Source organism: Aplidium turbinatum, chromosome 6, assembly GCF_918807975.1.
Source record: "Aplidium turbinatum chromosome 6, kaAplTurb1.1, whole genome shotgun sequence".
NCBI classification, from domain to species: Eukaryota; Metazoa; Chordata; class Ascidiacea; order Aplousobranchia; family Polyclinidae; genus Aplidium; species Aplidium turbinatum.
Window position 1 is genome coordinate 14,957,173 of NC_137477.1, and position 25,023 is coordinate 14,982,195.

The 25,023-nt window shown below is 39.5% G+C and overlaps 1 protein-coding gene across 3 annotated transcripts; it reads left to right on the forward strand.

The window, feature by feature from the left end:
* Window positions 1-2,541: 2,541 nt before the first annotated feature.
* On the forward strand, window positions 2,542-24,592 carry LOC145772003 (lethal(2) giant larvae protein homolog 1-like). 3 transcript variants are annotated; one of them, XM_082583804.1, is made up of 27 exons: window positions 2,542-2,706; window positions 3,473-3,570; window positions 4,422-4,503; window positions 4,960-5,087; window positions 6,968-7,114; window positions 7,628-7,790; window positions 8,506-8,626; window positions 9,039-9,090; window positions 9,477-9,631; window positions 10,033-10,247; window positions 11,637-11,729; window positions 12,184-12,312; window positions 12,451-12,555; window positions 12,871-13,015; window positions 13,201-13,328; window positions 13,767-13,961; window positions 14,240-14,408; window positions 16,232-16,348; window positions 16,568-16,742; window positions 16,983-17,152; window positions 17,676-17,792; window positions 18,238-18,410; window positions 18,621-18,780; window positions 19,612-19,714; window positions 20,144-20,196; window positions 22,052-22,097; window positions 22,319-24,592. In XM_082583804.1, the coding sequence occupies exons 1-26, from the start codon at window positions 2,626-2,628 to the stop codon at window positions 22,057-22,059; spliced, it is 3,282 nt and encodes a 1,093-aa protein (XP_082439930.1). In that variant the 5' UTR covers window positions 2,542-2,625; the 3' UTR covers window positions 22,060-22,097; window positions 22,319-24,592. The 3 variants fall into 3 exon arrangements, with proteins under 3 accessions (XP_082439930.1, XP_082439931.1, XP_082439932.1); XM_082583805.1 differs by lacking the exon at window positions 20,144-20,196; XM_082583806.1 differs by lacking the exons at window positions 19,612-19,714; window positions 20,144-20,196.
* The last annotated feature ends 431 nt before the right edge of the window (window positions 24,593-25,023 follow it).

The following is a 25,023-nucleotide window of genomic DNA, read 5'->3' on the forward strand; positions in this document are numbered from 1 at the left end:
GATGTTCCACTAAATTTTTCGCAGCAGATTTTTAGTATGTTATTCTGTATGATGTAAGCTTTCAGAAAATGTATGGGTCAAAACATTTGCAATTAGTGGTGGGTCAAGCCCTATTTTGAGCCAGATTGACTGGACTGTCACGCAGATGGATGACATAATTATGTCGTCACACTAGGAGTGCTTTTATTGCCACACTCGGAGTTATCGCTACGTTCGACCTACCGTTAATTATTATAAACAAAACTCGACCACTTCGGTTAAGCAAACACATGCCATGCGTCTGCGTAAACTAGCGGTTGATGGACTGCGACTCTTCAAGCTAAGCACAACATAAAGTTTAGCAACGAATTAGATTTATTACCATGAAACAAGAGACGAAAAAGTTTACTAAAAAGTAAAAGGTATACTGTAAATGGAATGACAATGTCTTGAAAATGGAATGCAAATACTAACTTGATTATACGCTTGAAAATGTACCTGTTGAAAGTAAAACCATTCACGTTTACATCAATTCAGCAGCACGTCACCTTGAATAAATTTAGAAGTTGCTGACGTCCGTAAACAGCCCTTGAAAAATAGTTACAGAGAGACGTTTGATTATAGCTCCCTTTTCACTACAATATCGCAACTGATGACTGACCTGTTTTCGTGTTGCAGATGAAACAAAATATGCGCATATTCCCGCCTTTGATCAGGTTTCTATGGCAACGGTCGTGTGTGCGCCATGCAGTTTGCGCGAGTCCGTTGTTGCGTGGATTTTTCCGCATGTGCGCAATGCGGTTTGTACCAGCCCTTGTTGCGTTGGTTGGTGGTTACGTCGTGCCGAGACTTCAAGTTCATTTTCACAGCAAGCGGTTCACTGCCGCAACAATTCACTGCAGAGGTTTCGCCTTTCGAAAGCAACATCGAGTCTGTTTGCTAGCGCATAAAGCTAAACGCACGCTCCGTCTACGTAGCAAATTATGTTGTTTTTGGGTGCATTCAACATCTGATGACATTGAATCGACACAAAATGGTAGATTTTGCTATGTCGCAGGCAGCAAAATCAGTCATTTTTACATTGATTCAACGTCTGCAGACGTTAAATCAATGTAAAAATGACAGATTTTGTCTGGTGTGGAATTGTAGCATCCTACTCGTTCTAGTGATTATTTATCGCGAAGCTGTTGCGGTTTGCATTCAAAAAATGTTGTCCTGCTGCCGATCGCTAGTTCATCTGTTGTTTTATGTATCAATACAGCATAAAAAGTTGGCGCCTATGTTGTAGCTAGTCAGAAAGTGCAAATTTTGGTTTGTATCAGCTACTTGAAAGGAAATATTTTCCTCAGAAAAAATGACCGAAATAAATAAAAAATGACCGAATTTTTTCAAGTCATTTCGGACAAATGACCGAAAAGTGTCAGCGAAAAAAAAAACCAGAGTTAGGCTACTGTGGCAGTGTATTACAGGTATACTATTTTATTTCAATTGTGTTTGTTGGACTTGATCCAGAAAGACTAGGATGCCAAAGAAGTAGAAAGCAGGATATGAGAGCGGTACCGTACCGGTAGGAAATACAATAGTATGGTAATTGGGGAAAAACTTACCACAGACATTGTGTATGCTGTGAACTCGAATGGGAGGATGATAGTGAATTGAATGTGGAAATGTTTAGCTGATTGATTCCTATTTCAAACAATAATGTTCCTTATTTTTGTGTACGGTACATAGTAACTATTTCCGTAACTAAGGTATTACTTTAATTATTTTGTTTAGGTGAAATATTTAGCTATATTGCTAAGCCTAAGAATGTGTTGCTAATTCAGTGAAATTGCTTCGTAGTACTTGAAAATTGAGTTGGCCCTATTTTTGGCCCCTAGTGAAAGAATAAGCTGCTGTTTTGAAACGCCTCATGAATTTCCCCACTGTTGCTTCCAACTTCCCCTTCGCACCTCGCGATTTATTGGGTTGGCAGAGTCCATGTTCAGGGCTACAAGGTCACGTTTTACAAGTTCTTTCCAAGAAAGTTTTGGTCTAGCTTGACCCCGCTGTGCTGCGATGTTGACACATCTGACCTGTGAGATCCAGCTTGAGCTGCGCTCAACGTGACCAAGCCATCTCAGTCTGCCTAATTGGAGGACTTCACTGATGTCTTTTAATTTGAGCTTTGATTAAGAGTCTCAAACTGGATGTTGTCTTCAGGCTTGACTAGACAGGTCTAGTACAATCAAGAAAAATTCATATGTGACAGATGTCCAGTGTTATTATTTGTATTACATAATCAAAAATGTAAAATGTCAGTTATCTATATGAACTTCTTTGATATGATAATAATGCCTCATCAGTGTGTTGCAGATTAGTTTGCTGGTTGTGAATTCATTTGGAATTTTTACTGTAAGAATTTTGCATTTTAGCCTTTAAATTTTTTTTTACAAATACATATGCCATACAGCGTACAGTATATGAGAATAAGTTATATATGCCATGTTTGCATAGAAAGGTGGTTGTACAGTATTTTCTTTGTACACTTAGTTTTATTGACTTTTTGTTGCAGGTTTTAATAACTAATCAGTTGTCTTTGGCTGAATATTAGGTAATTTCTTTTAAAGTTTCTGCTGTGTGCTGTGATTAGCAGTTGTGTTTATCATGTTTCGTAAGTGGAAGAAGGGAGGTCACTTTGATCCACACCGTGAAAAAATTAAGGAAGAATTGTTTTCATTCAAGAAGGTTTGTTTCAGATATGGTATATATATATTATATATAGGCTATTGTTCACAATTTGGTCTGTATGATGTGATCTCATGTTTGGAATGGCCCTTTTCTGTGAATCCAATTCGGAGACAGCCTTTTTCGGAGAAAATTGATTTGGTGAATTTTTAAGATTTGGTAGGGATTATTTACCTCCGGATTTTGTTTTACCACTGTAATTCGGAATGGCCCGTTTCGGCGAGTCCAATTCGGATAGTCCGATTCAGCGAGAGCCCTTTTCTGCGAGTTCTCTATTCGGCAATTTTTTGAATTTTTTTTTTAAATTATCGGGTACCGTAGCCTAATTATCATTGCCGTTTTAGGGTTAGGAGTAAGTGTTAGGGGGTAGGTTTAGAGGTTAAGGTTGGAGTTAAGATTAGGGGTAAGAAGTTAAGGTCTTATTTCAACGTTTAGCAACATTAAAACAATGTAAAAGCGGCAATGATAATTAGGCTACGGTACCCGATAATTTAAAAAAAAAATCAAAAAATCGCCGATTAGGGAACTCGCCGAAAAGGGCTCTCGCGGAATAGGGCACTTGCCGAATCGGACTAGCTGAATTGGACTCGCCGAATTGGACTCGTCGAATAGTTGCAGACCCTTGTAATTATATCCACCAGCAAGATTTTGTTTTCCCAGATCAGGGCATGAATTCACCAATTCACCTTCTTAGTGTTTAAGTTAATACATAATTCTTTTCTTGATCTTACACAATACATAATTCTTTTCTTGATCTTGTCAGCAGACAGTGGAACATGGCTTCCCTCACCATCCTTGCGCTCTGGCACATGATCCAATATTAAAGCTTCTTGCCATTGGAACAAAAACGGGAGCAATAAAAGTGTATGTATTTTGTAATATTTGAAGGTTTTATTGTGTTACCTGTACTTACTACCGTACTTAGTGTGTTGGTTTCATAATGTAACTACTTGTTTTTGCTAAACAATAAGGAAATACATTTTAAAACACATATAAAATTTTATTATGACACAAAGTTTCTGTCTTGTTTCAGATTAGTTTAAATATATGTAATTATATTTGGTGTGACATTTGAACAAGATATTTAGTTTAGTATTCATTGTAGTTAGCTTTAATTGTAGCTGATAATATAGACTAAACACTAAACAGCCATTGTCTTTTGGCTTGCAAAATTTGTAGTGCTGGTATACATTTGTTGTAATCTTTCCAAGGGTATTTTTACTCCCATCAGTTTTTTAATGGTCAAAACTTATGAATTCATGCAGTGTCTTTCCTTTTTCATTAAATATGCTCTCTTAGAATGTGTAGTAGACTGCTATCCATTTTCTGTTCTGTTATACTTCTCTGTTTATTTGTGGTTGAACAAGAGCTGACTTTGTTGATGCTGTGGTCTTTTGCCGTCATCCTAGTGTCAGCATCATATTCAGGATTTGTTATAATCTGTGTTATATTTGAATCTTATGTGCTGTTGTACCGAAAAAACAAACACTCTGAATTTGGTTTAACTTGAGACAAATATAATGTGAATATTTGCCATGCTTCAACTAGCCACAAATATTTTTTGATTGATTGGTGCAAATATAGCTTTCTACTTGCTGGCATTAGTAGTCTATGATCCCTGTCACTGTTATTTGAGAATGAGAGAAATTGGTCCAGTACTAGACTTGAGATTTAAAAGTGTTTTGATAACTGATTTTTTATTTTGAATTTTTCAGATTTGGAGCACCGGGTGTAGAATTTACAGGAATCCATGTCAATGTGAATCAAGTCCTGCAGCTTCACTTTCTTTGTGGTGAAGTGAGTTTTTGTGTAGTTATGAACTCGATACAACAATCAATCATCAGTTTATTTGTCATATAAATTACACTAACAATAACATGAAAAGAATAAAAAAAAATACCATATAACGAGGAAACAGCGAAAAGACCAGGTGGTCATCGAGTCAGCAGTCACCTCTAGTTAAGTGATGTAAATAACCATACACAATGAATATACAAACGCACACAAAAAAAATCAAGCATTTGCTGATGCAGATACATATTTTTATTAGAACGAACAGTTGTATTTGATGAAGCTCACTACAATTGCAAATTCTAAACATTATTTGGTTCATCTGTATATAGTGAATGCGTAGTTTGTATGTAGTATTTACAGCTTTACTGCGAATGTCAATAAAAACAGTGAATTAATATGCATCAGTTCAATAAACAAGAAGTTGCACATCACAATATTTACTTTAGCGTTTAATTTTAGGGCCGCTTGGTCAGCATCCTTGATGACAACACAATGCGGATGTGGGAAATATGCTCCAGCAAAGATGACACACAAGGCAGTCAAGAATTAGTTGAGGTTGGCGGATCGCAATTGGCCGGGCGGCCAGGGTAAGATGGAGTGCAGTATCGATTTGTTATAACGATAACAAAAGATAAAATCTCTATGTCTACATTTGAAAATGAAAATAGGTATTTAAGGTCCTGTGAACAGAAAACTATATTGAAAAACGTCACTACTGATTTGTGATTTCCCATCTGATTTTGATCATGATAGCCTATTTCACTCAGGTGACCGACTGAATGGTTGACACTGGGTCGAGGGTACTTTTCACTTTTGGCAATTGTATAATGGTCACGTTTGGATGTCAGGGCATTTAAAACCGACGTGATCATGAAACTATAATGGTTTTGAATTTTCTCATTCCATTTATTTTTTTGCATGTTTTTTTTACCATAGTTTAAACTTTAAAGACTAAAAAAGACTTCTTTTCAAAGGTTTAGGATCAGCATCACCTGCGTGAATTTGCTGCCAAGCCATTGAAAAAAGATATGAATCAAACAGTTCTTGAACATCAGTGTGAAATTAGTTCATTTGGCACTTTTCTTACTGTCAGTGTTGCGTTGGCATTTGTGCCTTTCCTGATCTTTTCCGACGTCTGGATGTTAAATTACGGAATATCAACCATCTCGGTTGATTTGAGCATATTTCAGGTTATGAGAATGATGGGTTTTCTATCAGCTTGTAGTTAGTTTGTTTGTACAGTTTACATTGTTGCGGTCAAGTAAAGAAATTAACTTTTTTTTTCTTTCACGCTTGACTAAACATTACTTTTTTAATTTTCAAGTAGCAGCTCATTGTTAGAAAAGTAGCGGTTAATCGTGGAATACGTACACTACAATGCTGAAAGCTGGCACAATTTAATCTTGGCTCGATTCTAGATGTGTTTGCACAGAATCTGCAGTAATCCTGGCGTATTCGGCTTACCAGGTTTGAAGAAAGCTGACATGAGCTAGCCGCAATACTATAATCCATTGGTTGCTTGTCAGAAAGTTTGTCATTGTACTTTGAACCCCACGCTGCTGCGACTGCTACCCATCCTTTACAATTTGCATATTGTTAGATAAACTTATGTGTAACAGGTGGCTTAGCTAAGAATTGTTGTGACCATAGATCTGCTTTAGAAGGTCATTTCCTTGTCAGTTATTTGTCGTTTTTCATAACTGTTTATTAAAGTTCATTGTGCGTTGCAGACTTGCAGTTGACTTCTGTTGTTGTATTTTATTTGGTTCTGCCAGCATTTCAAATTATTAGTGTTTAGTGTGGGAAAGCCAGTTGTTTTGAATTGCTATGTCACATATCTCGCCATCTGAGTGTTGCAATGTGTCCCATTGGGAGAGATCTGCTTGAAATCAAACAATTAAACATGACCAAGAACGGCGCAATCTTTCATTTATCACATCACTACTGATGTAATTTGAATTACTGGTGAAGCTGTTGTTGCACTCTTTCTTTTCTGTCATAAACCCAAAACAACTTTACAGAAGGCTACGCTGATGCGAAAGTTACGTAAAAGTGATAAAAAATACAATCGGAATATCTGACTTAATTACTGACATGGTAATAATTATATAGCGCCAATAGTCCAATACGCTTTATCTGGTATGCAATAATACTCCCAATTCCCGTTCAGTTTTTACACAAGAACCTACAAGAATTACTCTTCTACTTAGTTTTAACAAAGTTCTCAACCACATATTGTCTTGTAGAATGTGAATACGAGGTATATTCTTCTATGCACTCAACTAAAGAAACAGTGAATATCTGCTATGATTTGTTAACTATGCCTGTTTTCCAGTGAGACAAGTAGTGATAAAACAGTTTTGTGACTGAACCATTTGGACAATGTATGATTTTGAAGTGCGTTCGAAATATGCATATTGTGTGCTAGTTCCACGCATTTCACTTTTTGTCCACTCGTTCATTGCAGCATCAATGAGATAACGGAAGTTTGTGTGTGCTCAAGCAATGACTTAATGTGGATCGGCACCGAGGGTGGTGGGATTTACTCCCTGTCTCTTCCCGATTTTGAGGCTCATAATGACAAAGTTATCCACCAAGATCAAGTTATGCAAAGGTAGCTTCTGGGATTAGAGTTATTAGATTTGATAATAAAAGTATAATGTAAGACTGTAAGTAGTGGTAATGCTAATCAGGTTCCGTGCATTTCAACTTTTTTATGGATGTTGGCCGGAATAAATCATGCCAGGGTCAAGGAATAAATATACATCTGTGCAGTGCAGTGCAGTGTCTGTGCAGTGATTAGTTGTTATTGAACGGCGTCTTTGCAATGCAAACAGAGCAATGAATTTTGTGATAAACCTCATTAGTTAAACATCTCTTCATCTGTAATCGGAACTATTCAAACATGCAGATTTTAAATATTGCGAGGTTTGGCACTTTTATGTCTATGAGAAATTGATCACGCTAGTGTATCGGATAAGCTTGTACCTGGGTCATGCTGTTGCTTGTACCTTCTTGTTGCTTACACATCAGTGATGGTGAATTAAGTAGACATAAAACGCATTCAAGTTTGACTTAACAATGATGTTTTTCTTTGTCCAAAACAACAAGAGTTGTATTTTTTTAGCATACCGGACCAGTACAAGACAGGGAAGGCTCTTGGTCCGGTCGAAGCGATCGTCGAGCATCCCTCTGATCCCTCCCTCATGTTGATTGGCTATAGCCGAGGTCTGGTAGTATTATGGAACAACGCAACACAGAGCGTCGATCAATATTATTTCAGTGACAAGGTGAGGAATAGTGCGTGGTCACTGGTCAGCTGTAATGCTATGATTGAATGGTGTGCGCTTATTGAGCCCTCTTAGCTTACTATTATTGTGTGCTTGTACATTGTGGGTTCAAAACCATGACTGGTCTTGGAGGACAGCCGTCACTCACGGAATTATAAAATGTTTCCAGGGATCGTTACTTAAATGGGCTGCCAAAGTTTAGAAATAATAAATGCTAGGGCGTCGTCATGATCACTGCATTATAGTTACGGTTTTATTGAGAAAGTTTTTATCTTTCGCCATCACTTATAGCATATATGCTTCGGCCTTTAGAAATCTTATATTATTCGTAATTAATTCTAAAGATGCTCGTTGTGGTGGCAAAGTATTCGTAGTGTCATCACAGCATTAGAGCAGTTGTTGCACGTTTTTACTTCAACTTCCTAATTCATCTGATGAGTGATGAGCATTGCAGCCACTGCCTGAAAGATAAACTTCAAAACCGGTGGCTTCATGAACGACATTATAAGTTGATTTAATAGCATTAACACTGGTGTACGAGCGTTGAGCATATTTTATAGCTGTGTAATAATCCCTCGGGGAGGTAATTGGGGAGTAATTTGTGCTTGACGAACGGAACGTGGCACTCAACTATATAAACCCATCCACTCGTTTGCTCCACCTCCAGGTCTGCCATCGTCGTGTTTTTGTTACTGACGTCGTTCTTACCTCGCAGGCACTGGAGTCTATATCGTGGCATTCCAACAGTAAGGAATTCATGAGCGCCCACATTGACGGCAGCCTATCCACTTGGCGATTGGGCTCCTGCACCCCACATACGTCATACACCCCTTATGGTGAGTGGCCTTTTGTACAGATAGGATTCACAATCCTCATCGCGAGATCTTGAACTGATAATTTATTTGTGGTTTAGAACTACCAATAACCATATTTTACACAATTTTCTTTCAAACCATCGGTTTTTAACCTTTTTTCTTGTTGTCCACCTCTAAAATTGCTGAAAACTAAAAGTAATCACCTGCAGTTTAGAATATAGCTTAATTCCGGTATGCAAAGCGCAGCAGCTTCTTACTTCATTTAACTACACCCTAATGATTTGTCGTTCACGCAGACTCTAGTAATAAGTCTCTCACCCCTTTGCTGTGCGAGCACCCATGGGTAAGTACTTTCAGTTTAAACATAGTGCTAATATGCTCACTTTTATACTTAAACAAAGTGGCTTCATGCGAGTTGCAAACTGTCTTTCAGGTCCGTTCCCGTGCAAGCCAGTCACTAAGATTATGTGGAAATCCTCAAGAACGTAAGTGGCGTTCTGTACAATAATCTCTTGAACCCTAGATAGAGATAGTTGAAGAGGAATGATCCTTAAAGCTGCCCGGAGCGTCATCGACTGAGCGGATCGATATTTATACACGTTCACCCAGCGAGTTCATGATTTTAAGTTGTGATGATTTACGCTTTGCTACCTCTGATTGATCTTGAATTTTCTGCAACAAAAAATTGATTGTTCTAGAATCTAGATTAATTGTCGAAGGTCATTCATGTGTTTCTGGTTTCCTCTATGATAAGTGATGGCACATTACTTTATAACAGCAGCTTTATGGTGCCATTCTCTGTGCTACTAATGACCGTGGTCCCCATTGAGCTTTTTCACAAACTTTCCTCAACACTGCATTTGCGGCGCAGGGAGCCGTACGTGGTATTCAGCGGGGGAATGCCGCGCGCCAATTATGGCGACCGGCATTGTGTCAGTGTTATCCACGGATCGAAACACGTCACGTTCGACTTCACGTCACGCGTCATTGATTCATTCGTCATAAGCAAAAACAAGCGAAACGCAGGCGAGTGAACGCATTGGTGCATTGCAATGTCGTTTTTGACTAGTTAAGAACTTTTCCCAAGTTTTTCTAGGCTTTGTGAGCTTGTTTGCAATGCAATCAGCTTGGGTTCTTGTTTTTATTATATTTGAATTGATATGATTTTGAGTTCACGCTTCGATGGTTTTCATTACATTTTTCGGAAGATTGTATTTCGTTCTTGCTTAAATGAAATTTGCAATCAGTTTATGGCGTCAGCAGGGGCAGGTCTCTTACTGCAACGTTTGTGCTCATTCACTTTTCCTTTTACACTTGGACTTTTTAAATCAATTCATTAAAGTTACTTTTTTGTCGCACTCGCCCAGTTCAGTTGGAACGAAATCTATTCTTGACAAACTAACTTGTATTATGATTTATTTCAACAGAATGCGAGGAACCGGAGTTTTTGTTGGTTCTTGCCGAAGAGGAGATCATATGCATTGATCTTTGTGATGAAGAATGGCCATGTGTAACTCCTCCATATTTGGCCTCCCCTCACGCGTCCGCCATCACCTGTTCTTCCCATGGCGAGGACATTCCTGACCAGGTGTGGACGAAGATTAAGAACGCGGCAGACCGACCAAAGAGCAAATCACACATGGTAGGTGATCTTATTCTGCTTAATACGCAAATAAAACAAGACGTGTCTTACGTTGCAAGACGGCCTTTGTTTTAGTTGCGTAAAAAGACATATTCGCCGTTTAGTTTTTGATCTATTTACAAGTGTTATTTCTGTTTTAAAAAAATTTGCTTAAAAATGCTTGTTTTTTTCTGTCTTTCCGTTATTATAGTCATGTTTTACTCAATGGACAATTTAATGCAATGTTTAAATCTCTGTAGTTGATTTATTTAGAGATATTTTAAAGCTCTATAACATGAAGTGCCATTAAAGTGGCGGCCGTGTAGCTACTTGTGTATGTGCTTCAAACATTCGCGGATTATTAGTTTGTGTATCGCTCTGTGAGGCGACGGCCACTTATGGAATCGCTCATAGCAATGACACGTTTGTTTACACCAGACATTAATAATTTATTACCACCGTGTCTACACGTAGTGACTGACAAGATCAGCTATTCAAACGCGGATTAAACGTCTTAAAACATAAATGCTATGCAAGAATGTCAAGTACCATCGAAGATTTGCTGTCGTTGTAATCGCAGCCCCTTGCTGATCTTGCCAGGAAGCAGTGGTTGCCAACATGTAGCAGCGTATAAGCCTGAAGCTAACGTAGCGCCAAAACTTGTGGTTACCTAGCAAGCTCACGAATTTTGGGCCTGATCATCACAAACAAGGGGAATTGTCGGTTGCCGGAGTTTCTATTTGTTAATTGTTGTCGTGTTGCTGCTGCTGATGTTAATTGTTGTCGTGTTGCTGCGTGTTGTTAATTGTTGTGGTGTTCAGTCCTCGATCATTCAGTTATTAAGAACCTCCGTGACCAATGTGCTAATAGTAATTGCTTTTTAGCAGTTGCGTTTTTTAACTGGTGTGGCATGTGGTAGGTTTGGTCGCGTCACGTAGGTCGAACGATGTTCATCTTGTGTGGTAGGTAGCTTGTTCCTTGTCTCCACTCTCCATGGCTGTGGAGTCGGAGTCAGTGAGATTTCGGCGTGTCCGGAAGCGGAGTCGTTAAAAAAAACGGCCGATTTGACTCCGGCTTGGTAAAAAACGACGAACAATAAAATTTTGTTTGCATTACATTTTTTCAAAATATTGTTTCTTGTTTTCCGTATTACGCTCCAAACCTTTACTAGAAAATAGACGTGGTGATTCTTGTCACTTTTGTGAAAGTCGCAGTTTCGATTTTGATTACAAATTTAGTGAAATATATATTAAAAAAATGAATAAAGGACAAACATTCAGAAAAATGTGGCAGCACTGAACCCGGAGTCGACCAGTTATTAACTGGGGAGTCGAAGTCGTTTATTTTTCGCCCAACTCCATAGCCTTGCTTGTCACAACAAAACCCGAAATAATTTTGAAGTTTTGATAGAAATGGCCGATGAACGGAGGCATGGACTTGTCGGATCGATCGTTACAAACTCACAACTTGCTGGTAACCGGTCACGAGGACGGCAGCATCAAGGTGAGTGTCATGGCTGACGAAGCTGGACATTGATAACGATTTTTAGCCCATTTTCTGAATTGTCCTTACCTCTTGATACATTGCTGGAAACCATAACTTTCCCAGCATGTGTCTGTGGTGTTTTAGTGTTTCTGATAAGCGCTACATTAATTTGTTTATTTGAGCTCGTTGTTCAGTGGAACAAGGACCACAAAAATAAACTGCACTTGAAAAGTTTTGAAACTACTTCGCTTGTGTGCCCAAGATGTTTGTACCTGTTACTGTCAATGGGACAGTATAGATCATGGAAAGAAATATCATAGCGGCAAACAATGCTTGTCTATGAAAGGGGTTAAGGAAGGGAGAGACAGTGTTCTGTTTTCATGACGTGCTTTAAACAGTTTGTATAGTTGATTTTAGTATTTTAAACACTTTATCTCTGAAGTTTATTTCACCACCCTCCTTGTTCTTTTAGTTATGGGATGTTAGTGGTGTAGCAATGAGCCCCATCCTGAAGATTCAAACGACTACTGTCTTTGTCACTGATGCGGACGCTGCGGAGGATGAGGATGCTTTTGAAGAACAGTTCCCTCCATTTCGCAAGGTTGGTCTTCAGGTCTTGTCTCATCAAAGCATTGAGTCATTTTGACCGTTATGACGAAGGTGGACGTGAAGAGGCTGATATTGCATTGCGCTACATGAATTTTTTTTTAATTTTACGGAAAGTTTTTGGTTGTTTCAGGTTGGGGAGTTTGACCCATATAGCGACGATCCCCGTTTGGCCATTCGAAAAGTCGCCATCTGCCCGCTTACTGGGACAATTGTTGCTGGGGGTACCGCTGGACAGGTACATGACTATAATATTCAGAAAAGTGTGATTTTTATTTGCCAGTTGTCTGAAATTCTATCACATAACTTTTTATTTTTGAAAATTATGTTTAGTAACAATAATAAAGGTACATTTTTTTTTATTTCGCAATTGCTTGTAGTGTTAATGGGACTGACACTGAATGTTCACACTACTACTTGAATTATTGGTTATGATTTTTATCAAATGTGCTTTTCTTTCGCTTGGAGTTTTAATTTTGCTAAAAGTCCAAGCCAGCCCAAGTCGATTTTCTCTTTTTCCAATGTCATTGCTCATCCGTCATGCTTACACCAGGTGATGGTGATCGCTTTATCAGAGGAAAGCATCGATAGTCTCGTGGTGGTCAACGTTGTTGACATCCTAGAGGGCCGTGCCGATTTCGCCTGGAAGGGACACGACAGGTTACCCACCAAGGAATCACACATCACTATGAAACCAGGTGGGGTTGCTCGTAAGTTCGATGGGTGAAGACACTGTGTGTTGAACATTGTTGTACTGTGTTGTCAAAAGCTGATCTAATTTTAACCTGAGTAAGAAAAGATTTGTCACATTGTTGAGCTAAAAGCTGTTTCTTTCATCAATACTTAGTTATAAACAGAAGCCTCCAACAGTGTTCCTTTACAGGCTATCAGATTACGAACGTGGTGCAGTGCCAGCCTCCTGCTAGTGTATCCGCTCTTAGCGTTCAAGCGAACTGGGGACTCATCGGGTTTGGGACTGGACACGGATTCGCATTGTTTGATTACTTGCAGGTATTTTCTCAAGTTGTGTACAATTAAAAAACAACAGCTTTCTAGTTAGTCCAATAGTCCACCCATCAAGAACATTATTTTTTTTAAAGATTTGTTACACATGTGGCATCATACCTTTTTCTTTTTGTCATGTGTTGGAAGAAGTAATGTGATGAAATCGACTGACTGAAACTTGATAGGTTGTTGCTTGAGGTCCCACTTTCAACACATGTTCGTGCCTTGGCAAAACATGCTTGAGGGTGGACAGGAAGATCGGATTTTCAGCTTCTTGCACGCTTAATACGAGTCTTGAACCATCAGGTGTAACGCTTGGATGGGAGAAAAGCGTAAAAAAGCAAATATCATTTGTTTACATCTGATATTATATGGTTTTACCCACTTGCAAACTTTAGCTTTGTATTTCAAACGTCACAACGGTTAAAATGATTTGTGATGCAGAACAAGGCAGTGCTCTCGCGGTGCACGCTAGAAGCCGGAGATCACTCCGCCATGGAGGGAAACTTCTCTAGGGTCCGATCTTTTAAGATGTCACTCCGTCAATCTATTAGGAGGATGCGTGGGAGTTTTAGGGGCGGAGGATCGCGCAGGAAAAGAGCTTCCGGGAGACGGTACAAACGCGATAACATGACTCAGGTGATGATGCATTGTTGCTTTGATAAAGTGGCGTTGATTAGCTGAGAAAAGAAGAACAAACACTTTGAGTGTCGTTAAATCGGAAAGAGAAGTTACAATCATCCTTGTCTTGATGATCCGCTTAATGCTTTGTTGTTTTGTGTGTACCATTGTGTTTTCTAAAAATTAGAAATATGCTTGCTTTTACCCAATGTCATTGCACCAAACAAGTACTTTTATTGCCATTTATTACTTTTTTGCCTGAAGTCACGTTTCATCGTGATGATCTCATCTTGCAGAGACTCCATGATGCAAACGCCGCGTTAGTTGATGAAGAGGAGACGGCGTCAGGAAGCGGGTGGTCTCCGGCAGCGACAGGCCAGCGGAAGGTGGAAGCACGTTCAGTGGAAGACAACATGACAGGGATGGTACGACGCATCTACTTCGCCAGCACCTACATACGTGACCGTGAGTACTTGGCCTTTTAGAATACGGAGTTTTTGAATAGCTCGTCAGTTTGCTTAGACAAATTACTCACAAAACTTTACCTAGTTTTCAAGTAATTGAGTTTTAGTTAATTACGTAAAACTTCTTCGTAACCCCCATGTTTTTGCTTTTCGATGATTTGTCTGCTGTGGCGCTGAATAGGATTTCTTTGATTTGATTTTGTGGTGGTACAAACTGAAAAATACAAGTTTTTGCAAATTGTTCAGTTTGAGGTCTGAAGAGTTGAATGGGCTTTGCATCTTCATGTAGTTTTTGTTCCGTCTTTGATGTTAATCGATCCTGTTAATAATAATAATGTTACGGTTTCATTTGTTGTCGCTCTACAACAGCTAAGGTCTTTTAGCGACATGACTCATTTTTTTACTTTAAAGCAGGGTTAGAATGTCATCACATTATTACCCGACTTCTCCTCAATGCGTACGCAAAAAAGAATACAATCGGTACTATTTTTAAAGTCTTCGGTTTGACTCGACCTGGAATCGATCTCAGATCTAACAGAGTTGAAGGCGAAACCACTCGGTCACTGAGCTGGTTAATCAATTCTGTTATGACTAGAATCGATCGCGACATATGGTGCATTACATCATATGTCTCCGTGACGCAACAGTAAACTTACATTACGTCACTCTATTTGCTTTAACAAAGGAATGATCGTTTGTTCAATTAATCACATCGCGCTGATGAATCAATAATATTGTGGTCGCAAATGTTGATCCAACATCTACTAACGTTGAAACTGGTGGTGCTCCTCGTTTGACCTCTCATAGTTCTGTACGGTTTCATGCATTGGTTTACTTTAGTTTGCGGTGTCAATACTCTGTCTGACACTGTTCTATTCGAATATGTACAACAGAGTGAGCTTTTTGATATAAATTTATTTAGTTTGGCATGAATTAAATTCAACTGAATAAGCCATTAAGCCTACAAGATTTTGCTTTGAGCTGTTTCAGTACAATGGTAGATGCGGCTCCCGGCCTTATCACTTGTCCCTTCCAACACCATTCCTTACCACCAGAGCGACCAAAGACATAATTTTTAAGGCATTTGTTGTATCTTTAGACATTCACTAAAAATATTTCGGTTGATGAAAATTGTTTTAAACAAGTTTTACAAGTCAACATTTCGTTTTATCACTTTTTTTTCAAAAAAGGTAAATTCTTGTTTCAATTTTGTAATTTTTTTAGCAGTTCCTAACAAAGCATTGTGGATATTCTGTTGTATATTGTTTTTAGGCAACTATTCTAATTCAAAGTTTTATTCAAGCCATATATTATGACATATTTACGTGTTCAAGTGACACCACGAAAAACACATAAATAGACACACTGGAAATGTGTCACTGTGAGCTTGTTTATTTCCAAAGTGACGTCACAATGTTTATATTATTAGAATAATTAGTTAGACGAATGTTTTGTTACGTGGGCTAATACGACGCATAAAATTTGGGATTTTATCGAACTGCGAAGTCATCATCCGTTTGTCTCTTCAATAGATGAGACTTGGCGTTTGTTCTCACAAGCAGGGGTCCGCCAGTTTTTTGTTTTTTTGCAGAACTAGTGTAGCCTATCCAGTAGCTGTAACACTTTAACTTAAATCTTTATCAACACTTGTAGAAAAATTGTAAAGTCAAATTTTGACAAAAATGAAGTCACTAAAAAATGTTGTAGGTCAAAATGAAGTAGTCTTATTCATCGCTGGCCAGAGTTTGCCTGGTTATGTTTCTTTCCGCTATAACCTCGATCAATTCTTGCGTCTTCTATGAATTTAACATTTCTGCTTTTCAGATGTAAGCGTGGGCCCTACTTTCTGGGCCGGTACGAACTCTGGGGCCGTGTATGTGTTTGCTCTCCACGTACCGGAGTATAGCGTGCGCCAAACCAACGAAGTTACCTCTGTGCTCGGTGAGTGCTGCCAAATTGATACTTCTGATATTTAAGAAATTTTACCAAGTTCTCTGCGAGTAGGCTGGATGAATGAATTCGTCTGCGCAATACGTTACTTTTTATGACGTATTAATATTCACTGTGATGTCATCAGCATTGGAACAATCCGAACGTGGGTTTAGTTCTCACTAATCCGTTGTTAAAGCTTCTTGTATCCAATGCTGACTTGTTTACCAGGCAAGCACATCCAGTTGATGCATCGTGCCCCCGTGGTTGATATCACTGTTGTTGATGGCAGTGGCACACCCGTCTCCGCGCCGCAGTCCAAGACTGACGGAAAGCCCAGTAACGGCGGCGCAGTAGGGCGAACGTCTCCAACTGGAGGAGTGCATCATCATTCTTTAATTATCAGGTAACTTTGTCTAAGTTGCGCTTGTATATCTGAATATAGCTGGTTGCTATAATATTGTTCTTCCATCGTCTTTCTCTTGCGCCGCTTTTAGTGTGACGGAAAACGACGCACCAATTACGTTTCAATGGGGTTAGTTCAGTGCATTCAGCTTCCATTGGTTTTGAATTGAGTTGGTTTCGGCTTGAAACAACATTATTGGGTGACTCGTGTAAGCGTTCACGATAACTTCTCCAATTACAGTTCAGAAGAGCAACTAAAGGTTTTCGCGCTACCTAAGATATCAGCGAAACGCAAATTCAAGTTCACAGCGATTGATGGCTCGTTGGTGCGTCGAGTGGCTTTCGCTCGGTTTGTGTCGTCACGTAACCATGACTACCACGAACACGGACTGGTGTGCCTCACTAATTTAGGTAAGTACTCCACCGCCCTGGCTAGTTGCCTCTTTGAAGTTGTTTTAATAATGCAGCTTCTTAATACGTTGAATCTTACAAAGTGTTTTGTTGTTTGATGGTCCGCCCCAATAGCGCAGTCGCTTGAACGCCCGACTTGTAATCGAAGAAACGACAAGACCAGGAAACGATCGTCATACTCTTGGGGTGTGCGCTTTAGCAACGCATTTCAAGGACAGCTCTCCATTCAGTGGCCACTAGTGGACGGAATAATTCAGTCAACAACACTTCAACGAGCGTAGACTTGACACTCTCAATCTCAGTATTCTGAACTACATCAGTAGTTCAAAGCCTCTGCAAGTATGCCAAACCGCCAGGATGAAACTTTCAGTCCGAGGTAGAAGTTTCCACAGTGTATGAAGTGATGCTTTGATAAAGATCAGTTTTTGCTTCATATGAATGTAAATTTTATCCTTGACAGAGCTTCCTAGCACATGAACAATAGTCTTACAATTCCTTCTCACCACATTTCAATGCTTTTCAGGAGAAATCCACATTCTGAGCCAGTTGCCTTCTCTGCGACCACAGGAGACGTACAGCTGCATATCACGTGATGATCCTCATGGACTGGCCTCAGCTCTGTTGACTGGACAAGGGCAAGGTATGGATATTATTTCTCTATACCGGCATTCTTCCACTTGTTCCTCCTGAGTCCTTCTTTTGATGGATTGGGATCTGAAAACCAAGTTTCCTTGTCTACTTCCGTAACCAGTTTACGTGATGGACCTTGAGCGCTATTTCTTTGTTGTAATCCTTCCATAGTTCTGCGGGCATGCTAATGTTTGCTTTCTAGCCACCGATTAAGATAGCACTGTTCGCTTTCCAATATCAAGCGTAATTGAATCCACCAAAGCCTGTTGAGTAATCCACCTTTTTAACTCTTAAGCATACGTTGATGCAATATCTTTGAAAGTTTCTGTCAATATTAATGTCAGTGGGTTTTATCCGCATTTTTCAAAAGCACCGATAGCTGTGTTATTTCTTGGATCCATTTTTTAAAGTTGCTTGCGTCGGTTTGAAATGTCACTTGACATTGTCGTATTTAGGATTCTATCTTCTTTCGCAATCCGAGTATGGTCGCTTCAGTCTTTCTGCTTTTAACCGGATAGAACCAGTTTGCGGCGTTACGTCACGCATAACCAAGCATTCTTCAGCGACAAACAACATTGATGACAGAACGATGGACGTGGTAGTGGAAGATGCTGCACCAACCACGCTGGTAAGAAAGTTACCCTTTTAATTACTACAACGCCGTGTTTAACTTGACGGCACTTCTTTCCAAAACTTTCCCTTCCTGTTTGAACTACTACCTGAAGTGATTTATCAATTAAATGTAACGGTTGATTCAGTATTTGTTTCTAAAACTTTTTTTTCACCTAGGTTAAGTTAAAGGGTATGTACCTCGCCAACGTTAGTATGTTGTCATCAGGACTTGCAGAAGAAACGATCCCCTTCCAGGAGAAGCGGCAAAGGAAGTATCGGTCACGCTGTGGTGGCTATGGAGCCCCACTCCCCAAAGACTCCGTTGCTATGCGACGATGACGACAGCGAGTATGACGACGATGAGCGTCACATGGAACGACACGAAAGTAGGTTCAACGTTTTTTTGATATCCCCTGGCATCACGCTCTTTTAAATTAATCGCATTTACATTTTAGCAACTCACCTTCGAGCGATTTTGTAATTTTGTAGTTGCATTTATGTTGTGATACGTTTATTCAACATAGGAATGATAGATCATGCACAATTGCACAACTGATGTAGATCCGTTGTCAAGTTGCATTATTGCAACATCACCAATGAATGAGGAATGACGTGCTCATGACTTCCACTAATCAATGTCCTTGATTTGCAGTGTTTGCAGTAGCTGAGCAATTGCTTGCTTGACGTGATTTCTTTAGTAGCGATACTGCAAATGTGACAACCTGAACACTTACGATGGCATCATCGTAATAGGGCAATCAGCGATCAATCTTTTGTAGTTTTTTGTTTTTTTTGCCTAGAGACAGACATTCAATATGTTTTCATGTCATCACAATAAATTTCTTCCGTAACGTATTTCCATGAAATTGAGTTGTCACAACATTCATTCGGAGTGGCATTCATTCGCATGTTCCTTCATTGCCTGGTGGGCCGCTTGTGCTGACTGCCACGGTGTGCGTTCGCGATGTTGGGCAGCGAGTGCCCTTGTCGTGACGGAAACCTCTTACGTAATACTTCTTGCAACGCTATTAACAGTCACATTTGCTCTTGTGCATGACTTAGCTGGGGATGGACTTAGACTATTACGTTGTTATTACATCCATTTATCGTGGTAACAACCTAATAATGTAAGTACTCAATGATGATTTCTCAGAGAATGACATAAAATTAACGTTGATTTAACGTGTTTTAAACAACGTGTGGCATTTAATCGGAAGGCGTACTGGAAGAAGCGGAACGAACGCTCGCCGAGGCGGGTGGCGACATCGTTGTGAAGACGGATGTCGATGGGGAAGAAGTCGATGTCCAGGAGTTGCTCGGGTAAGCTTAATCGCCGACGTCGATTGTTAGCTCACGATGGTCGAGCGATATTCTAGGGCAAAGTCCTGGTTTCGGTTATGAGAGTCATTTTATTCAGGGAGTTTTGTAAATTGTCTTATTTGCATTCTGGTCGCTTGTACCTCACGCTGAGGATATTGCATAGGAGGTACATCCCATGTCATCCAACTGATGCCGTTTATTGGAATACTTAATGCGGAGGTTCGACGCTATGTTTTGGCTGATCGCCAGTAATGACCCTTCCCGTTTTTTTTGGTGTCTATTATGATTGAAACATTAGGTTCTTAATTTTCTTTGTATAGTTTTGACCGACATAAAATCATTTCAACAAAATTTTATGCCTATCTTGCTTTAAGTGGGACTCAAACTGGGGTCACTGGCTTTTCCTATCTAACGTTAATCATTGTACAGGCCTAACCGCACCAGCAAGGTGACGAGCGATGAGAAGCAGTGTGAGCGGAATGGTAGTTTACTTTTCTTTGTTTTTGTTTGTTCAACGTTACTTTAATTAAGATGCGACGCAGTACGCATTGCTGTTTTGTTTTTAATATTCTGCACGTTCTTCTGTTGTATTTTTTTATCTTCTGCATGTTTTAATTTGGAATGAAACTAACCTAGACCAATCACACGAATGCAACTCCATGCCAGGATGTATGGCGTTTTCAAATTGATATTGAAGTATCCAAAGAGAGAAACAGTAGAGTTGTGAAAACGTATATCATGCTGGCTCTGATGCTTTTCATTAGTCGGTCGGGCATGCGACTGGCCAACCACGAGCCAACATGAACTGGCTGAGTCATGATGACAAAACTCCATTGGAAAAGCTTAGTTTTTTTTGTGTAAGCTCTTTGACTGGTCCATTTGATTGGTGCTCTACTTAGCATTAGCTAAGAAAGCTATGCATGACTGCCTTGCAGCAATGATGCAGGAGACATTAACGTTGCAACATGGACGCTTCTCGCCTCTTACCATGTCGCAAATTGTAAAGAGCATAAATAGTTGTCGGAGAGTTCAGTTTATTTTTCTGCTGGCGAATAAACAAAAATATACAAAACGCAAATAATTCGCACCACAAGAATGGCAGCGAAAGACCAAAAGGAAGGCATTACAGTTAAACGACTTTTAGTGTTCAAGGTCGCGTCTGTAATTTGTATTTTGGCGCCATCCACCGGGTAGTTCTGGAAACACGGATGCACGCGCGGTGCTGCTACTGAGTATCCGCAAATCTTCCACACGCTGGAAGTTGACTTGCCAGAAATCACCAAAGTCAAAAGTTGCTCCCAAATATGGAATCTCCAACTAGTTTTGTCACAAAGTTATTTTAAAATGTTTTTTTCCATTGCAGTGTAATGCCTTCCTCAGATTTTTCCATGTTTTATACTGATTCAGAATTTGGGTTGAATTTATCAATCCTTGAAACAAACGATCCCGCACACGATGCATGGTGATGTTGCTCCAAGCAAGATTAGTTGTCTGGCTGCTCCACACAACCCCGTCTTGTCAATGCAACGCCTGATTGGTTAATTTCACTTGCACTTATTTAAATCAGTTTGTCCATAGTTCAGTTACTATCATACATAGTTGTTAGGTCAAATCTAAGCTACGATACCCGAATAGCTCGAGTCTAAACCAACAAAACTGCAAATAGGACAAGACCGCAAATACATAACAGACGGAACGACCAAGCGTTGCTTGTTCAGTCACACCAACGGGTGTTTAAAATAAATTCTATTTTGAAAAAATAACCAGAAGAAAATGTAAGTGTAATAATTGCATTTTGGACTTGAGATGGGTATTATCGTCATATAAGGTGGATATGATTAAGTGATTATTACAGCTGGTTTGACAATATTTTCTTTCTAACCGTTTTCTCGATTGAATTTGGAGTATCCGTGTGATGTCCGGTGGTCGTTGGTGGTTCTTGTCGCTCGCCATACATAATTCTATTTGTCGACTGATCTTTTGCAGCTTTCAACATGGCGTCAATTACCAGTTAGTTATACGAGACAGCGTGTTGCTTGCCGTGTTACGTGCCTATCCTGCATAACAATGTCTTTCTAATCTAAAATTTTATCTCACTTTTGAGATGTAGGAAACCCAACAACTTGCATGCTTTGATTTTAGTCTTCATTTTTGAGCCAAAAACACAGTTCAACTTTTTACTTAATTTGCGATTGTTTCAGTGACATTTTGACACGCGGTTTTGACCTGTTTACGGTTGTCTCGGTTTAGCTCTATTTGCGGTTTTGACCTGTTGCTAGTCATAAGTTTGCTGACGCCACGATTGTCGCCATTTGCTAACTCCTTGTGACGTTTTAGGGCGGTAGCCGATGCGGAACGCGTGCTGAGTGAAGGATGATCCAAGGTAAGTTTTTATTGTGCGAACTAAGGTGGAGCTCGTGGTTCGTTTTTGCGTTTACTGAGATCTTTCTGCAAAGCGAAAGTGCTCATTTAATCTCCAGCCTCAAACACCAGCTTGCTCAACCGAGAACGTCATACTTTCATAATCGGTTTTATGGCCCCTGAGAGGAATAGAAATTTGTGACGCGATACTCCAAGGTTTGACATCGTAAACTTCTTTTTCAGTTTCAGATAATGACGATGGTACTGATGATCTGGAACTTTCTCACCCCTCCTTTGAAAAAAAACACGTCATCGTGACGTATCTTCCGGTCAATGTGGTTGCCAAGTAATCACAGCCCCGATGTACCCCGCCAGACGGTGCTAATATCGCCTTCATATAATGGAATTATTAACATAATGTCAGCCGACGTTGCCTCAACGTAACAATGGCCGCGACCGGCTAGCAATTGAATTTTCCTTTTAGATTTTATGAAAATGTTATTTTTACCATAGAGGTGCTTGCTCTACGTGCTGGTGGTCTGTTCTATTTTTTATCTTTCTGGAACTTTTATTCCCTTTGCTTCGACTTAATTTTGTAACGTAACATTTTAAACGTGACGTCAACTGATGACCTCATTTACCGTGTTGATTGCAGCCATTAATTGAATTGTTTGCGGCTGGGCCCTGATTTAATGCACACCGCGGTAAGTTGGATCGCGCTGCTCACCGTTTTGACTTCATCAATGTAGCTTCCTGCGCTTCGTAATGTACTGTTGGTGAAAGACGCGATCTACTGTCCCAGACAGCAAATCAACCGTTTTTTACATTGACTCTACGTCTGCAAACGTTGAATCAATGTAAAAACTGTTAGTTTGCTGTCTGGGGTCAGGGATTCATAGTATAGGGGTCGCTAACTCGGTTGAATATCCGACAACCGGAGTGTAAAAGTGCTGCCAGATAGTTTTTATATTTTTAGAAAAAATATTATTTTGGCATTTTTAAAGTAGTAGTTGCCCAAAACTTGCCCGTAAATAAATATTTTAAAACTAATCTAAAGCAATTTTATTGTTCACTTATCAAACTATCATATTTTTGGCAAATTTACCTTCTCTTGTACATAAAACATATTAAGCCTACTTGAAAAATAATTACCGGCTTCAACACTTAAAACATGAAGCCATTTATTCCTGAGGTGTATTTTAATTTTCTTAATTTTTTTTTGTTCTTAACTGGTTTCTAATAATTTTGTTTACACCTGCAAGTTTTATTTAAGTTTGGTACATAAATTTAGAACATTCTTATTGCAAAGTTACACAACTACAAACTACTTTAACTCAATCTTGTGCAACTTTAAACTTCAGGTTAGTTTTAAACGGACAAGCTTTGGGCGACCACTACTCTTTAAAAATGCCAAAATAATAATTTGTTCTAAAAATATAAAAAAATATCTGGCAACACTTTTACACTCCGATTGTCGGATTTTCAGCCGAGTTGGCGATCCCTATACTATGAATCCCTGTCTGGGGTGTTGTTGATGGGGAGCAGAAATCATCTGCTATAAATATTGATGTGACCGAGTGTATATTGGTAGCTGCCGCGCAGTGTGATATTATGTTGTTTTCTTTGTGTTCTATCTGACTTCATCTCTTGGCGATTTTGTCTAATTGCTTCCTTTGCGGTGCTGAGCCGTCGCAACCGGATGTGACGTTTGCTTTCTTGCTTCATGTTTGCCAATATTTTCTTTGGATTGGTTCAATGTCGGAAAGCTCTGAAAACTCTTATCCCATCTTCTGGACACAACATTTCCCTCCGTGTCTCTGAAACAATACCAAATTTAAAGGCAGGTTACTTTCTGTCGCTTTTCGTGTGTTGCATCCAACGTTTGTTATGAATTTAGTCGACTTAGTTTTCATGCAACCCATGGAAAGTTTGGTGCTACCAGTGAAAGAGATCAACTTAATTAAAACTCCTCTAATCGTATGTTTTGTTTGTAATTCATGTAGTCACGTGATCTTACTTAACGATCATTCCTTGCTCACATATTGTGATGTGATGACGTGCATCGCTTCCTTCTATCATTGTCATCAGACTTAGGGCTTTTCACTTTTTTTCTGACGTATAAGCTAATGATCATGTTTTGGTTATGACGTCGTGGCAAGATCTGTTATTGCGCTCCTGCTCTATTGTCTTATCATTGTGCTTGTGGTAGTTGTGTCGGGGTGGTCGTCCCAGTGTTTCCACCTGGATTGTCTTCGCCCCACTGGTGATAGTCAGCTCGTAATAAAATATTGATATTTTGCAATGTCCAAAACAACTCTGAGTCTCGTGTTTATAATCCATTGGAAATGATATTGATATGCCTACTGGCAGTAAATTGGACTTCCAAAGACGATGTTGAACGCATTGATACAGCATAGGGTATATGAAAACAATGTTCCATGTGGGAGCTGAAGATGGCAATTCAAGGACAGTTTCATTTTCCGGTTGGATTTGCAGAATTAAACAATAAATTCTCAAAAGCAAGATGTGTCATGTTGTCCCGGTATAGGTAGGCCTATAGCTGGGTTGTTGTCACAATGTCACATCCATCTCAATCAATCAAGTTTATTTCGGCATAGCTTTACATTCATTTTCAATGTACACATCAGGAGATATAACAAATCGCTTTTTTTAATATGGAAACTACACCATGGAGGCACCGAAAAAACCACGCGGTTATCTAAGTCAAGGTGCCCTCACAATGCAGAAACTAAACGTTGGCAGACATCCTCTGCGACGCGTTGAGAAACAATCTTTGAGCTGTTGTATTGGAATGATTTTTCAACAAATTATGCGAAATATCGTTTTTAACCTCGTCACAATGATTGACAACCATCATTACAAGAAATAAACTGGAGAATGCAATGTCATGCTAATTCGATGAGTCACGCCAATGGAATCGTTCCTGC